General features: G+C 40.3%; 1 protein-coding gene across 1 annotated transcript in view; it reads left to right on the forward strand.

Moving 5' to 3' along the window:
• Positions 1 to 13618, forward strand: part of ADA (adenosine deaminase) — a 29006-nt gene extending 15388 nt beyond the window's left edge. Inside the window, exons 6-11 of the mRNA XM_033153446.1 lie at positions 6856 to 6980; positions 8299 to 8370; positions 9482 to 9583; positions 9983 to 10050; positions 10979 to 11108; positions 13497 to 13618. Coding sequence (XP_033009337.1) covers positions 6856 to 6980; positions 8299 to 8370; positions 9482 to 9583; positions 9983 to 10050; positions 10979 to 11108; positions 13497 to 13601 — 602 coding nt within the window. The 3' untranslated portion in view covers positions 13602 to 13618. The remainder of the gene's footprint in view (positions 1 to 6855; positions 6981 to 8298; positions 8371 to 9481; positions 9584 to 9982; positions 10051 to 10978; positions 11109 to 13496) is intronic.
• The last annotated feature ends 4265 nt before the right edge of the window (positions 13619 to 17883 follow it).

Genomic DNA, 17883 nt, shown 5'->3' on the forward strand with positions numbered 1-17883 from the left:
TCATTTTAATGTTTGCTTTGTATTGCTTTTAGAAGTTGTCACCACCCTGATGTTTTGCAAGACAGAATGTAAACATTTTTATGTATTTATGCAAATGCAGTATGTAAATAAATACCGTATTTTTTGCTCCATAAGATGCACTTTTTTCCTCCTAAAAATTAAGGGGAAATATCTGTGCGTTTTATGGAACGAATGGTGGTCCCTGGAGCCGAATTGCCCAGGGGCCAAAAGCAGATAGTGCTTTTTATTTTACAAAGAGAAAAAGGGGTGTTGAAAGGACCCTGCTCGGCAGCTGATCAGCAAGAGATCGGGAGAGAGATAAGAGTCCTGGCTCCCTTTCAGCCCCGCCCTCCATTGTTGAATGTGCTGCAGAGGTTGTTTGTTTCCCCAGCAACATGTGACTAGCTGATTAGATTATCTGTCTGGAAACTGTAGAAATGGCTCCCTTTCCTTCAGAAGCTGCAGAAATGTGAGTTGAACCCCATAAAAATTCCTCTTTGCTTTTCCCCCTTTGCAAAAGGAGCTTTGCTTTTCTCCCTTTGCAAAAAAGCTGCAAAACTTTTAGCTGATCCTCAAAAAAACCAGGGCTTTTCCCTTTGCAAAAAAGCTGCAAAACTTTTAGCTGATCCTCAAAAAAACCGGGGCTTTTCCCTTTGCAAAAAAGCTGCAAAACTTTTAGCTGATCCTCAAAAAACAGGGCTTTTAGAGGAGGAAAACCAGGAAAAAAAATTCTTGTTTTCTCCTCTAAAAACGAGGTGCGCCCTATGGTCCAGTGCACCCTATGGAGCGAAAAATACGGTACATTTCTTAATAAACATCTAAAACTTCATCTCCTGGGGCTATTAAATTGTGGGCATGTGGGTATATAATACAGAAATGCTTCTACACTATTTTAGGCAGATGTGGTTCTTTGAGTTTGTAATGCTTAATTTCAAATAGAGTTTATAGTTCACAAGCTAGCAGCAGTGGAACATGTGGCATGTAGAGTGGCAACTGTGCCCTCCCAGTGATGGCAGAGCTGTATTCACCAGGATGGGCACGGTGAGGCAGTGCTGGATCATAGAGTTGTAGAGTTGGAAGAGACCTCAGTGTCATCTGGTGCAACCCCCTGCAGTGCAGGAATCCTGCCCACAACTGTCCTTGGGTGGACTCGGCTCATGTTCTGCTTTCTGGACTAAAAATATTTTGATCTTAGAAAATGTTTGTTGCCAGAATTTTTGGAGAAAATGGCAGGTTGGATATTAACATCTGCTAACTGTAGCTGAAGCGTCTGAAATGATTACAATGAGGTTTGATCTTTATTAAATGATGAAACAAATTGCCTTAGTGTGTCAGAACACTACCCAGTAGGTAGTTAATTGTTAACAACGTGCTATCTTATCTCTGAAGTATGGTTATGTAATAAATTAAGAGTCTGCATACCATCTTAATCACAGATTGCCAATCTAATGAGAATTTTCTGTCTTGAGTTTTGTGAAAGCAGCAGTCAATTAAAGTTAGTGTCAGTGAAGCTTTGCCTATGCCTTGAAACTTTGGCAGGTATTAAAGATCTTGCTAGGCTGATTTCAAAATATTGCCTGGAACTTAGAACAGCCTCTTTACAGCCCAGTCCTATATATGTAGGTGCACCTAAATCCTTTCATTTGAGTGGACTATGGCATACCAAACTTTGCATAGAATTGGACTGCAAGTTGAAAGGAAGCTGCAAACAGGCAGAAGTTCAGATCAGTCAAGCCTCTTGGTATAAGCTGCTGCTGTCTATACTATCATCTTTAGCAAACATCTGTTTTTTAAAATAATATTGTAATCGGAATACGCAAAAACAGGTGCTTTGCTGTGTGGAGTACAAACAGCTGTTCTTAATAAGGAGCCATCATTATATCTATTTAGGCACCAGGCAAAAACATTCCTCTATAACCAAGCCAACTATCTGTGGCTTTTTAGAAGTGGGTGGGATGTTTTTAATGTCTTTCTCTTTCCTATTGGTTTCAATGTATCTATGTGGAGTCATTGTCAGTTTGGTTGTAAGTTGCTTTGGGCAAGATAAAGTGACTGGCAACTTTAATAAATTAATAAAAAATGTAAATTGCCATATTTTCCCTGTATAAGACGCCCCTGTGTATAAGACGACCCCTATTTTTTGAGCCAAAATTAAGAAAAAAAGTTATTTATATATTTAATTGCAGCATTCCATGTATAAGAAGACCCCCAATTTTAAACTTAAAAAAATTAGGGGGAAATGTAGTCTTATACACGGAAAAATACAGTAAGTGGAGTGCACCATAGTACCTACTCTATTTCTGTTTTCCCCAACCTGGTCCCCTCCTAATGTTACATTACATCTCCCATTATCCTTGAAACATTGGCCCTGTTGGCTGAGGCTGATGGGAGTTGTAGTCCAACAACATCAGGAGGGCACCAGAATGGGTAGGACTGCCCTGTTTCTCCTTTTCATTTGAACCAGGTGCAACCTCCGTAATGGGTGATGGATGGCTATGGATGAATAAATTTGAATCTCAGTTTAGACAAAGCAAATATGATGATGGAAGGTTCCGTTGATGAGATATTTGTGGAATTGACTGTTCCTGATAGCAGGATTGTTTTAGATGGCAGAGCCAGCCAGAAACCCAGGCAACCTCCTCAGGATCACTGGCAGGGCTGGATCTGCTGGAGGGTGATCTTCCCTCTGCTCTTCCATGTCCAAACCTCGAGTATGGGCAGGATTGAACCCTGAAGTGTTTTGGCTGTTTCACCAGATGCTGCTTCTTCTTCTTTGGTGATCACTTGCAGCTGAGTAGGATTGTCTTCCATGAATATGGTCTTAACAGTGTGTCCATAAGTGACTGTTGAGACCAATTCTGTATCCGCACATCCTTCCATAGTGGGGACATAGGTTTCTGGGTGGGAGTTGATCACAGTGAGGATTTGCCAAAGGTACCTTCCTGTTAGCTTCCGGCTGCACCACAGCTGGAAGACACAGAATTGGCTGCTATGGTTATTGTTTAAGTGATTTCCATATTAAGCTTCTGAAAATGTATTGGAATTTATACTGAGACTTGTCAGGACAGAGTTAATCCACTGCTTTATAAAGAAAGGGTCATACTTTCCTGTTAGTGTGTGGAAAACTGACAGCTCTGATATTAAGATTGGCATTGTGGTTGGAATGACTCAAGTTCAGGGCCAAGATAAGTTCAGTACAGATATAGTCACTTGCATAACTAACTCCATTGTGACTTCTGTGCTAACCCTGTGCTTACTCAGAAACTGTAGTTGAGCAATGAGCAATAATACAGCTTTCAAGCCAGCTATGGAATTATGTGGTAACAAGCATGTCTAGAGGAAATTGACTAACAAATGTAAATAATAAATAATAGGAAGCAGTTGTGAGTATCATCTTCTAGAGGAGGTCTTCTCCAATAAAGTCTAACCTAGGCACATCCAAAGTCCATTTCAGGGGCCTAATCCGGCCCGCTGGTTGGTTAAATCTGGCCCCATGGCAGTCAAATCCTAAAAAAACCTCAACAACTTAAATCCTAAAAAAAAAAAAGCTCAACAATTTTGGTCGGCCCTCACAGCCCTTCACTTCATCAAATCTGGCCCTCTTTGAAAAAAGTTTGGACACCAAGTCTCAATCGTAAGTTAACTATTGCCTGAAGAAAATATTTGAACTCACTGCTCCTTTATTTTCCTTGCGGTTCGCCCAGGGCAATAATGAAAAGAACCTTTGCAATTACAGATTAGATAATGAGATATCCTTCCCCTTGTTCTTTCAAACACTCTGATATACATGACCTTAATGCAGGTTAGCTCTTCAGCGTAAGAAAGCATGGAAGCTGTTTACATTAGGCAACTGCAGACATATTTCGCTGTATGGACACGAAAGCTCATACCAAGAACAAACTTAGTTGGTCTCTAAGGTGCTACTGGAAGGATTTTTTTTATTTTTTTATTTTGTTTTGTAGTTGATGTTTAAGATGGAAGACCATCTTGTTAACTGTCCTCTATGGCTAAGTTTAAATAGCATGCAAAGAGGTGTTCTTGTTGGATTAAAAGGCTATAAACCTCCCGTTGCCTTAAAGTCTGTCTAAACTTGAGCGATGCAATACCTACCTGTTTCAGCTGGTATCCAATAACCAAATAACGAAGGCCAAAAGGATCTAGAGTGACTGTCACCTATACAGTGGTACCTCGGTTTAAGAACAGTTCGGTTTAAGAACGATTTGGTTTACAAACTCCGCAAAACTGGAAATAGTGTCTTGGTTTGAGAACTTTACCTTGGTCTAAGAATGGAATCCGAACGGTGGAAGGGCACTGGTGGTGGGAGGCCTCATTAAGGAAAGCGCGCCTCGGTTTAAGAACAATTTTGGTTTAAGAACAAACTTCCCGAACGGATTAAGTTCATAGACCAAGGTACCACTGTGCTGTTTTTTTTATTAGCTGATTGGTTTTAATGGTTTGCTATCCTTGAACAGTTGCCTATCCAGACCACTTAGGAAGTGGTAAAATAAAAAGCAAAATATTTAAATAAAACTACGTTTGATTCACTAATATAGCAATTACTTGGACCTCTTCAGTTGTAAAAAAAGAAAGTAAGTTTGTTGGTGTTGCTTTTTGAAGTTTTTGCTCATTCATGACAAAGGGGAAGCTTGTTGGTTTGCCCCCAACGTAATAAAGGCCATTTAAGATTAAACTCCCTAATGTGTAGCATTTTGACCTGCAAGGAGCCAAAGATCTGGAAGCAAAGTGCCAGATTTCTCTGAGATAAGCCATAATCCTTTTCTTTCAAACATTAACTTGGTCTGCTTTGAGAAGGAATGGTTTTCCCCCCTGGCTGTATTCTGAATTTTTAGAGCTCTGCATTCAGTGACTGCACTACGGTTGGACTGTGCTAACTCAGCTGGGATGTATAAGGCAGGACCAGTAAGAAAGTGAAATGCAGTAGTTCCACTGAGAAAAGAATTGCACTGTCCAACTCTCCTAGTCATGGCCAAGTGGTCAAGACATATTTTCATAATTATTCAAGTCTGTGACAGCTGCAGGTTGTTGTTGGCTTGGTCTTATGAAAGACACTGTTGCCATGTGCTCAGAAGGCTTCTGTTGAATAGGCTATGTGTTAATGACAATATATTAAGGCAATAGAACAGAAGAAGCAAGGGCAGACTCTTACCTTTCCAGTAAGCCAAATGCAAAAAATAAGGAGAAAATGGTGATCTGACAAAGTTCCTGGACTAAATATAATTCATTTTTATTAAAAATTAGGAATCTGCATTTGACTTTTGAAGGGTGTACAGATGTTGTGTAAGAAAGAACTCCCTAAGAAGGTACAGATAGCTGCTCAAATTATAAGCCTGCATGTCTCCCTACCACCTCCCAAGGAGTTTCTTGATTGACTTAAGAAGCAGAATGCATAAGTATTTATACAGATCAGTAGAATGTCCTCTTCTCATCAGTTTTGCAATAATTGTTCATTTGTGATTTATATACCACTGGAGGCTTTTAAAGCTGACCGCCAGTCCTTCTGCTTTCGTTTGCATGACCTTGGCTGAGGCCAAGAATGTCCAAAGCCGTTTGAAACACCTGCCTTACACTTTGGGAGGCTTCTGCAATATTTGCTTTGTTTTTTCAGTGGATTTGACATAGTTTGAGAAGTTCTGCATTAGATGATACCTAGAAAATACGGGATACTGTCATAGTATCTGATTTCTGACCTTCCTCTAACAAATCTTTTAGGAGCTAGTAAACTCCCTATACCGAGGGACCCAGCTGGCGCTGTGGGTTAAACCACAGAGCCTAGGGCTTGCTGATCAGAAGGTCGGCGGTTCAGATCCCCACGACGGGGTGAGCTCCCGTTGCTCGGTCCCTGCTCCTGCCAACCTAGCAGTTCAAAAGCACGTCAAAGTGCATGTAGATAAATAGGTACCGCTCTGGCAGGAAGGTAAACGACATTTCCGTGTGCTGCTCTGGTTCGCCAGAAGCGGCTTGTCATGCTGGCCACATGACCCAGAAACTGTACACCAGCTCCCTCGGCCATTAACGCAAGATGAGCGCCGCAACCCCAGATTCGGACATGACTGGACCTAATGGTCAGGGGTCCCTTTACCTTTAAACTCCCCATAATCTTACATTGCTTATAAAATAAAAAGATTCTCTGAATTGGTTCTAGCAGACATTACCCAGTGCAATAAAGTCCAGGACAGAGGGCTCACAATTGAAAGATATTTGGTATGAAGGTTAGGCAAAAGTTGGTGGTTCAAGCCAGAAGAGCGCCACACCCTAGTGCCAACTTTTAATGAAAATGCTGTGTTTGTTACAAATGCAGGTTAGTAGCACTCATTTCAAGTGACTGTAGTTTATATTAGTGATTCCTAAACTTTGTTCCTCACAGACAACTTGAAAATTGTGGAGGTACTTCGTGAACCACTGGCCAAAGCAGTGAGTAGAGTAATGCAATAATTGATGAGATTCTAGATTATTTTTTAAAAAAATCATGGTGCATCCAGAGTGGTTTAGTCATGCTGGTCACATGACCCGGAAAGCTGTCTGTGGGCAAATGCCGGCTCCCTCAGCCTGAAAGTGAGATGAGCGCTGCAACCCCATAGTCGCCTTTGACTGGACTTAACCGTCCAGGGGTCCTTTACCTTACCAACAATTGCCTGATCTTCTCAGAAGGCCTTGTCAAAGGAGGGAAACTCTAGAAAATAAAGTGATGTTTCTATGTGACAAATATTTTCCTATACATGTGTGTGTGTGTGTGTGTGTGTGTGTGTGTGTATTCGTGTGTGTCTGTATGTGTGTCATCGGCAGCTGCAGAAACTCAGCTGCATCCTTACAAGATTCTTCTGCTTTTCTTTCCAGGTTGGTCACTGGAAGTGGTGGAACTGTGTAAGAAGTATCAGAATGATACAGTGGTTGCTATAGACTTAGCTGGTGATGAGTTGTTAAATGCTGAGACCTACCCAGATCATCGGAAGGCTTATGAGGTTTGTTCAGATGATATGAGTAAGGAGCCAAAAGAACAGGATTGGATTGGGGGGAGCTGGGTAGTTCAAAACCTTCAGTGCTTGCCTTACATGTAATCTGAGAAGAACAACATGTAAGACTCCCATTCCAGTGTTTTATTATCATGCACTCATGTAAAACTTGCTGCATCTTTTTATTAAAATGGGACTGGTCTACGGGTTGTTGTTGTTGTTCAGTCGTTCAGTCGTGTCCGACTCTTCGTGACCCCATGGACCAGAGCACACCAGGCATGCCTATCTTTCACTGCCTCCCGCAGTTTGGCCAAACTCATGCTAGTCGCTTCGAGAAGACTGTCCAAGCATCTCGTCCTCTGTCGCCCCATTCTCCTTGTGCCCTCCATCTTTCCCAACATCAGGGTCTTTTCTAGGGAGTCTTCTCTTCTCATGAGGTAGCCAAAGTACTGGAGCCTCAGCTTCAGGATCTGTCCTGCTAGCAAACCTTCAGTCACAGACTGAGACTAGAGATAAGAAATGTCTGGCTAAAGCTTTCCAAATAGAAGATTGGTGTAGTTATTCCTCTCTGTAGATTCACTCATGTATAAATCAATATACTTTTGCTGGATTTTTTTTATCAACCATGTGACAGTTACACATGGGGTAGAGTTTTGCAGGTGCTCCACCAGTTTTAGCCAATGACTCTTGGGTGCTACCGACTGATGCTAGGCTCTTCTGTGAAAGATTGAAGACTCTTGAGGGTGAGGGAAATACATTTTCCTACAGACTAAAAGCTTGTCCACGCTTACCTTTTGCCCCAATCTTTCTAGGCACAGATCCATGCTTATAACCTCTTTGTTGGAGCATTTCCTACTGCCCCCCAACTCGCATTTGAAGACATGCCCGTGAACTCTCAACCGGTCTCCTGTTTTAATCTCCAAGGGGATTTATTGCATAGTTTAATTCCACATGTTTTTGTTTTAATGGAATTGTTTTATTGTGTATTTTAACAATGCTGTGTAATTGTGTTTTTTATATTTTGTAAACAACTTTGAAGCCTATTTTGGCATTAAGTGGTATTTTACTACACATTTTATCATGATTGTTGTGAAGCAAAAAATGACAATTTTTAGTTTTGCATGTATTTTAATAAAGTAACAAATTTTCCTCTTCGGGAGAAATACCAATTTTAAGCAGCTTTTGTGCATATTCCAGTTTTTAGCAGCTCTGCTTGGACTACAGCCAAAGAATGATAAGGTAGCAAATGCTACCTTAAGAAATTCTATGGATTTCTAGCATTTGCCAGTCAGTTTTTGTTCTCTTCCTTGTGTTCCCTTTCATTCAGGAAGCTGAAAGATGTGGCATTCATCGAACTGTTCATGCTGGTGAGGTTGGGCCACCCCAGGTTGTCAAGGAGGTAAGAGGTTGTACTGCAAAACAACAAAAAAGGATGTTGTGTCATTGGAAAAGCTGACAATTGGCGCTGAATATACAGCAAACTGTAGAATGTACGATCTGAACGATGGGGGAGAGGGAGGGAGGAGAGCTCTGTTGTGACTGATAGGTCAAGTTTGTAATCAGAGGGAACAATTTTACCTAGATTCTCCATTTCCAGCGTCTTTAGGGTGGAAAGTGAATCTTATTTAGTTCTTTCTCCCTTCCATTCAACTTTAAAGGCGCCCAGTTCAAAAATTGCTAGACCAATTTCTGTGCAATTTTGATACTTTTACCTAGGGCCACCTCTCATATCTGCAATTTTCAGACCACAGGATGCTAAGGGAGATTCCTCTCTTTTTATTTTTACACACACCCCAAACTGTAAGGGCTGCCTTTGCAAGAAGGCTGCTGCACTGCTGCAGCTACCCTTCTGAAATTTGGTGGGATTCGTCTCCTCACAAGGGGCAAACGTGCATGTATGTTTCATTTAATTCTTACAAAAATCAAAACAGTTATAAACTGTTCCTTTAAAAAAAAGCCACCATAGTGTGTAATTTCACAGGAGTAATCCCCTTAGGAGAGGCAAACAGAGCTGCATCCAGTTCTGTAAAAAGGTGGGGGGGGGAGTTATACCAGTTGTTTTATTTCTGTCTTCTACTCATCTCTCTAATTTGATTGTGATTTGACTGCAAGCTTAGTTTTTCAGGTAAGAAAACTATTGCTACTTGCAAAAGACAGTGCATCGGAGATCATAAAGAGAGGAAGGAACGTGTGAGCCCAATGCCTGTTCATTTAATGACAAACTAAACCATACAGCACTCTCCTACTTTTTTTTTGTATTACAATTCAAGGGTTTTGGGGGTCTCCAGGTCTGTGCCATTCATAGTATGGCTGTGTTTCTAAATAAGCTTCTAGCAGAATGTGATAAGTATATCTTATATAACAGGAGTAATAGTTCAAAACAATTTATAGAGCTGCTCTCACTTTAATGCTGTGTGCTGTAGTTATCGTGGACTGTGTAATAGAGAGTAACCTAATTAGCAAAAAGCTGATTCTACGTTCCCACCCTCACACCCTGTCTTTCATTACAGGCAGTCAACATCCTAAAGGCAGAGCGAATTGGCCATGGCTACCATGTCTTGGAAGATGAAAGTCTATATAAACAGCTGTTGAAAGAAAATATGCATTTTGAGGTAATAGAATGTCTTTCAAGTCTCTATCTCTGTTACTGTATATTCTGGCATATAAGACTACTTTTTAATCCAGGAAAATCTTCTTATACGCCGGGTGGAGAATCTGTGGTCGAGTATATCTCAAACTCTATATTTTAACTGGAAAAGTTGGGGGTCGTCTTATACACCCAGTCATCTTATACGCCGGAAAATACGGTACTTGAACCAGATAATAGCTGCAGTTGATAATAACAGAGGAAGCTGCCTTGTATCAAGGCAGTCCATTAGTCCATCTAGTTCAGTATTGTCTCCCTTCACTGACAGCCACTGCCCAGCATTTCTAAATTATGAACATAAGCATTTTAAAGGGGATGTGTACTGATTCTGTTTTGTTTTGTTTTGTTTTATATAAATATACAGATCTGCCCTTGGTCTAGTCACCTCACTAGTGCATGGCAAACCAGTTTCTGTAATCATCCATTAGTAAGGTAAGGATTTGGGTTGGGGTTTTTTTTAACTTCTGAGTAATCATGCTACATTTCATTTAATTATTCTGACATTACTTCTCACTTACTAGATCAAAATCACTACCCAGTTATCAGCGCAAATCCTAATATAGAGGCGAGCCATGAGGTTTAATCCTCCCAGTTTGCATTATTATTATTATTATTATTATTATTATTATTATTATTATTATTTTATTTTATTTATACCCCACCCATCTGGCTGGGTTTTCCCAGCTGCTCTGGGTGGCTTATAGCATATATAGCAACATAATACCATGCTTTGATGGTGTTTCCTGCTTGGCAGGGGGTTGGACTAGATGGCCCTTGTGGTCTCTTCCAACTCTATGATTCTAATAAAACATCAAGCATTTAAAACTTCCTGATACAGGGCTACTTTCAAAAGTCTTCTAAAAGTTGTGCAGTTCTTTATCTCCTTGACATCTGAAGGAAGGGTGTTCCACAGGGAGGGCGCCACAACTGAGAAGGCCTCCTGCCTTCAGGAGCATTCAATTAGCACTTTTATCTAGTTTGTCTTTTCTATAACAAAGAAAAGTAATGTGACAAGAAAATATTCAACAATATACATTGGATCTTATATTATTCTTAAGATCTGAGAAAACTTAATATGATTTGGTGTATAATAAAGCATTTATTAGTGATTTCACCCCCTGTGATATTTTATGCTGATTACTTGAAATGTGTTGTATCATGTCACATTATTGTACAGTGAAAAATAAATACCATAAAAAGTATATTTGGTGTTCGGACTGTAGTTTAATGGAAATTTTCTATGAGGTTCAATACAACTGGGAGAGAAAACAGGCTTCACTATATTTTTTCCCATGAGGAAAATGCAAATTATACGCTTTAAAAAAACAACCTGGTGTTCTTTCAATTCTGTTTTTTTCAGGTTTATGAAAGATGAAGCAAATTATTCCTTGAACACGGATGATCCACTCATTTTCAACTCCACAATTCACACGGACTACAAAATAGCTCACAATTGCATGGGCTTCACTGAGGAAGAATTCAAGAGGCTGGTAAATTGGTTTCGGTTTTTCGCATTGGTTGTGCTTGATCCTAAACCTCTTTGCTTTGAAAGAATAGCTTACTTCCAAGTAAGCTGTGCTTCAATCTGCAGCCAAAGTAAATCTTCTCAGAGTTACTTCTCCAAAACAGAGATGGCCTTATGGGAACTCACCATGGTGGGCACATCTACAGCCTGTCCATTTCTGTGAATTGTACCCCACATCTGCACCAAATCACAACTCTAGATTGTAGAGGTATGGTGAGATCCTTCTGCCATATAGACAGGCACAGTAGATAGTCAGCTCGCCACATAATTATAAGACCATTGCAGAAAGGTTACTGCTTTGTAAATGGACATATTAATTCACAATCCGTATCTGCATATGCTCACAAACTTTGTCATTGTGTAAGGCACTGATGCACTTCAACCCATGCTCTGACTGATAGATTTATGTCCTTACCTCAGATAATAAAATAACCAGGAAGTGGAGTACTTAACTCATTAAGGAGTTGTTGAGAAGAGTAATATATAAACTCATTCGAGTGCTTATTACAGGACACAGTGTCCTTTATTGCAGCCACTGTCGTCCTCCCCACTACATAGCCGAAGTGTTTCCTCACCCATTTTTAAAACCATTTTAAGCTGAATTTCTACTTACCCACCCATTCAGCCCTTTCGTCCTTCTTCTCCAGAACTGTTGGTTCTTTGCTTAGTCATTTTTTAAAAAAATGGGTACATAACTGCCGATTCACCCCAAAAACCTTGTTGATTTAGTATGTGGGAGCATGGATATAATTGTTTATTTAAAACACTGTGCCCATAAAAAGAAAAGAAAAAAACCATGTAGGAAGAAAGCATGTGGATATGCAGAAAATATATTAGGGCTTGACCTAAATGAAAACAAAGGCACAAGACATACTAATGGAGACAAGTGCTCAGTTTCACTACAAGCCAGGAAAAACAATCTCCATTTACAATCTCTGGAGAAATGTTGACTCATCCTGGCAGGCACATTACATGTCAGGAAGAAAGAGAGTGCCGAGTCACCAGATCTTTTAGCCAACAAGCCAGCATCTGACATGTTATTTATGTAGCAGCACTACCAACATATATGGCACTTTACAAAAAATGAGGTGATAGGTTCTTGCTTCCAGAGATCAGCAGTTAAACTGCTTCTGGAAGTCAAAACACAGAACCATGTATTGCTTGCATTGCTGCGCTCTCAGAGCAGTATTTTAGTTTCGAACAATAGGCCCACAAGGCTCCTACTTTTGTGCATCACCATGGTTTGCTGCCAGTGGTTCACACCAGCCTGAAAGGTAAGGAGTTTGGGGGGAAGAAGGCCACTAACATAGGGCAGCTCATAGTGTAGTCTGCTTCTCTCACCTATGGAGACTAACCAGGAGATGTGGCAGGTATCACCCAGCCCTTTAAAGAGGTTGAAACATGAGCCCTTAACACTAAGGGTCCCCCCATGAGGACAGGTTGGGAGTCCACTTGTTCCTGTCTGATCAGAAGTCATTTTGACACAAACAGTAAGAGAAGTATAAACAAAAGGGAAGTATAAACCTTTGTAGCTGTAATGAGGAGGGTAAAAAACCCGGAACTAGGAACTGAGACATAGCCCATAGCAAAGGAATGACCAGCAAAGGCATAAAATTGGTCAGGCAAGGAAAACATTTGTTTGATTTTTAATGGGTCTTTAATTTATAAGCCAATGCATTTTGCCCATCCCATCAGGGAGCAGGGCTGTACTGCTTTGTCGCACAGCTTTCCCCTGCCGCAGCCCCGACATCCGTATATTAGGCATGGACAACTGAAGGGAGAGAACCATGTGGATCTCTGCACACTTAGGTTTCCCTGGGAACTGGAGCCCTCTTTTGGTGGCAGTGATGGTGGGCCACTGGAATGAGAAGTGAGCCAAGTGATTAAAATTTTGATTTCCCCACCAAGAACCTCTCTGATTTCTAATACTCCATGCCTTGAGTGTGATTGTGATTAAGGAAGCATTGTAGTAGCGGTAGAAAAATCTGGTAATAATAATTTGCATGCTGGAGGTCCCAGCTTTAATCCCTGGAATCTCTACTTAAAAGTTCTGTGGTAGGAGCAACACTGGGGAAATGCTGCCTTTGATTCCATAGAGCCTGTGTGTGCATCTTAAAGTGCTCCACTTTGCATGTCTAATCAGGAGTAGGGACTTAATCCCAGCTAAGTGATCAAAGCCTAAAGACTGTTTTTAAAAGGCTGTCATTTTCCCACTTAACGAAAAGCTGAAAACGTAGGGTTGGAAACTACACCCATAACTTTCACTTAGACTGGGCTGGTAATGCATACTAAGACACTAGCAGAATATTATACTTGCTGAGCTTCACTTCTGTGTTTGTTCCATTTTTTGCAGAACATAAATGCTGCCAAGTCTAGCTTCTTGCCAGAGAAAGAAAAAAAGGAGCTTCTCTACAAGCTGTATGAAGCCTATGGGATGGTACAAAGCACAGAGTTCTGATCCATATGATGCCCTCTTTTCCTGACAACTCATTTTCCTGACAACTCATGACCTCTTTTCCTGACAACTTCATGGTAGTCGGAGACCTCCATTTTGTTTCTTTGAAGACAACGCACAAACTTAGTACTGTGTTACTATCTTGTTTACTATTACCATCCACAGAGTGGGGCATGCAGTATATATAAAGAACAGTATTCCTACAATGTTTGTGTTATATCTGCCTAGAGCACCCAGATCCCATAAATAAGATTGGTGCTATTAGTTTACATGTTTGTTTTTTTAGGCTGGAGATAATAATCTTTTCAGAGACTGGAAAGTTTGGAGGAGGTGTTGCTTCTTGTAATGGCTGAATTTACCTCTGTTTACCAAAGTGGAAGCAGGTTTTAGTGACTGGATTATTTCAAGAACCTAGTTGACCAGAAGCAACAGAGAGACAAAATAATGTTATATACAATGGGAAGCAAAGCATCTCTCAAACCATTTCCCTCTCTCTCTTGAAAGCTATAACTCATCTCTGGCCTTACTGAGATTTCTCTGTAATTTGTGTTCTGTATGCCCACACACTTGAAACAGAGAGAATCACAACTGAGTTTTTTCAGATGTTTAACATCTTTTAGTGGGGAATCTCTGATAGAAATGAGTATTTCACTTTATCCCTGGTTGTCTGATTGTTTGACACAGTCATAGGCTGGGTTTATTCCTTCCTTGATTCTGCTTGGCCTTAATACCAACTTAATACTTATTTAAATGTCATCAAATGCTTTGGAGTTAATACTTAAAGAATAGTGGTTCTGATCCAAGGATTGTTGAGTGCACCTGGAAGATAACAGTTCCTACCTATATTTCAAGGATGCTAGGAGCGTGCATCACTATCCAGAAGTCAATGGTGATCACCTTGAATGACTTCTGAGTCATATGCATCTGATCTGTGCAATATAGCAAGGGATTGCTGCCAAATTGGGGCAAATTACTGTAGTCCAGATTCAGCATCTTGCCTTTTCCCAAATCAGACTTGTCCAAGATGTCTTAAGCTGTGTATGTTCAAAGAACAACACAGCACTTTAAAAAAGATTGATTTGCAAAAGACGCAAACTCCTTTATTCCAGTACACTTGCTGAGACAGCTGCTTTGTCTGCTACCTGCACTATTGGAACTGCTGCCCTTTTTAATTGGCAGTTTTGACTAAGCTGTGTTTTATATAGCATAATGGTTTTTTTTTTCTTGTCTGTTACCAACAGTAAGGAAAATTTAGCTAATGGTGCTAAGTTATCTGGTAGGTTCTCAACTGCCTGGTACACAAACCAGTTAGGCTGAACTTCTGGTCTTTTGATTCATGCCCCCCCCTACCAATCCATGGGACTGATTTGACTTATGCAAATACTTTGGTTTAACCAAGTTATGATCAGTCTGTAAGCAAATACCTTAAAAACCACATGTCAGTGGTCTTTTGCAGAAATAAAAAATCTAGTATCCAAATCAAAGTAATACTGCATCAGCACCATGCCTGGAGGCCTCATCTCACATACATTTGTGGGATTTCTTCTAGTGATTATAATGTTCTATTTTGCATCTTTTAGAAATACTCATCATTTGTTGGAGAATCTTTTAAAAATATCCACAAAGTTTGCATGTATCTGAGCAGATCCTTTTGTCCTTGTATTTCATTATAAGGAACCTGGAAGTCTTGTACTACAAAATTTGTCTCCTACACTCACAGAAATCTTCCATTCTGGAACTTGAAACTTCCCAATACATGCGCTTTGATCTGAACTTCTATTCTTTCCATGAATAGAACAGAGTTCAAAGAACACTTATTTCCCTTTGCATATCTGCTCCTAGGGACTGGGGAGCCTTGGATGTGTTGTGAGATACGTTGTGGGGCTGCAGATGGAGGAAGGAGTTGGCAAGATTTGCTCCCCTCTTATATGAACAGAGCAGCATTTTAAGTGGATCATTTAAATTATGTAATTTTATCAGATTACTAGGAAAGTGACCAGCATTTGTGAACCTATACAGATGCCTCAAGGTGCTTTCAGTAGTAGAGCATGAATAGTTTGTGCAGTGGCTCAACATATGTTAAAACACCCAGGTTTTATTTATTTTACCTTTGTGCTTCATTCATAAGGAATAGTTGTTGAAGCCACAAACAGATACTCTAGCAAAAGTGCATCTGCTTCAACCACATGTTTAGCTCCCCTTCCATAATGTTTAACAGAACTTATTGATTTCATCACGACACACCATGTTTCTGCCTCCTTCCAAGTGGCAGCCAACAATATGAAGTGGCGTTGTGGCATCAGAATGCAGGTGAGTTCTTCTAGATGTCATGGACAGGAGAGTGGTGCCTAAAACCTCAGTTACCATTTTCAGTAACAGCTGTGCACTTGATATAAATCTGGCTTGGTCCAGAGACACACATCTTCAACCACACAAAAGTGAATTCACACAATCGTTTTTTTCTACCAGCAGAGCAGGATTTCTTATCTTAGTTTAACATTTCTAGACTGAAGTACTTGTGAACATGGCTGGCACACAATCTGAATGTGTATTAAACTGTTCACAACAAATGGAGGTTTATTGTAGGCTTCTACCCTGAGCTGAAAATGAGACAGGCCCTTTATTTTTTTATGCTTTTTTTCAGTGAAAAGAATCTATATTGAGGAGCTGGGCTTTCTTTAAACACTGTTTCTTTGTGAACAGAAAGCTCTTCACAGAGCCCTTTGTCTGTTCGAGCTTATCACCAAGTAGCTCTTGACATTGCTGGGACTAGTGGTCCTTTTTGTCTTAAGTGTGGTTGTGAAGTGTTAGTTTTGTAGGACATAGAAATGACACACATCTTTGCTTTCATCACAATGCAAGCAGGGCTTATTTCTATCAGGTGTATCTAGCACCAGAGATAACAAGTGGTACAGGCGAACCTGAGTCTGCATGACCCAAAGCCTGTATCACTGTATTTCTGATGCTGTACTACTAATTCTTCTATATAAGAGTGATATTAGCTTAGGTTTACAATGTTTCTAAAAGTTCATAAACACAGCTGAGGAAATCATACAATGCCATATTTCAGTGGTTATATAGGCTGGTATTACAAAGCTTCAGACACCAAACATATGCCTCTGATGAATGGCTTTGACATCGCTGGGTCACATGTGAAAAAGAGACTGAGACTTGAATAGCGCTTGTCTCCAAAAATAAGTTCTGAATGTAAACTGTAATGTCTTATGTATAACCAGGAATATATATATAGGAATTATATTGTTATTTTTATAATGTCAATGAAAAGTTATCCTTATAATTTTTTCTTATGTTGTTCACATCCTGAAGAACAAAGGAGAATTTTTATTTTGGTTTAATGAAATAAATTGCATTTTAACTATATGCATATGTCACTGTTGTTGCGTCGGAAAAGATTTGAAGCCCAAGTCTGCAAGATGTGATTCAATTTTTTAAAAAAACAAAACTAGAAATGTGGTTTTATCTCAAAGGCAGGTAGTGTCACTTGGTGGAACAAGGGGATGGAGGGTGTCCAGTTGGGTTCTACGTGGACTGCAGTAGCTATGGAACCTGTTAGGGCAGCTGGATGGGTAAAATTAACTGTAATGAAGGAGCTGTGGGCTAGACATCCACTTAGAGTGCCAACACGTGGCTAAATAACACAGAAGAAACCAAAACTTGTGCTACTATTCTTCATGCTTCTCAAGGCCAAATTAGATGTGACACCCAATTGCATGCCTCTTCCCCAGCATCTGGCTGTTGCAGCTGCTTCTTTTTTTAAAAAGAAATTAAAAGCTGCCTCAAGTGGCTGTGAGTTTGAGTATAGGAAAGCAACTGGGGGAGGGAAGAAAGAAAAGGGTTAAGCAGCACTGCACACGCTGTTTCCATGTCACTGCTCCACAACTACAGACTCTTGGGCATTCTTTTTACTTAGAAAGAAGCCATGGGTGGATAGCCCTGGCATTTCCAGTGAAAAGGGGGGTAATGGGGAAGATCCTTCATTGCCAGAGGTCCTAATGAGAGCCGCCATTTCTCTCCCCACACCCCAAAAGAATGATCCTGGGAAGATGCTACATCATGATGTGGTATCATTTTTCCTGGGGCATAAACCCCAAATGGAAATGCCAGGCTGTTGGCTGCCAAGCCACTGCTTGAAGCAACGTTGAAGCTTTGCTTTTTGTTTCTTAAAAAAAATAACAATGGGCCATCTCATCTTTAAAGTAAGCTCAGTCCTGCCTTAAAGTGTGTGTGTGTGTGTTTTGCCTACCCCACTCCCCAATCACTGATA

This window comes from Lacerta agilis, chromosome 6 (assembly GCF_009819535.1).
Source record: "Lacerta agilis isolate rLacAgi1 chromosome 6, rLacAgi1.pri, whole genome shotgun sequence".
In the NCBI taxonomy this organism is placed as follows: Eukaryota; Metazoa; Chordata; class Lepidosauria; order Squamata; family Lacertidae; genus Lacerta; species Lacerta agilis.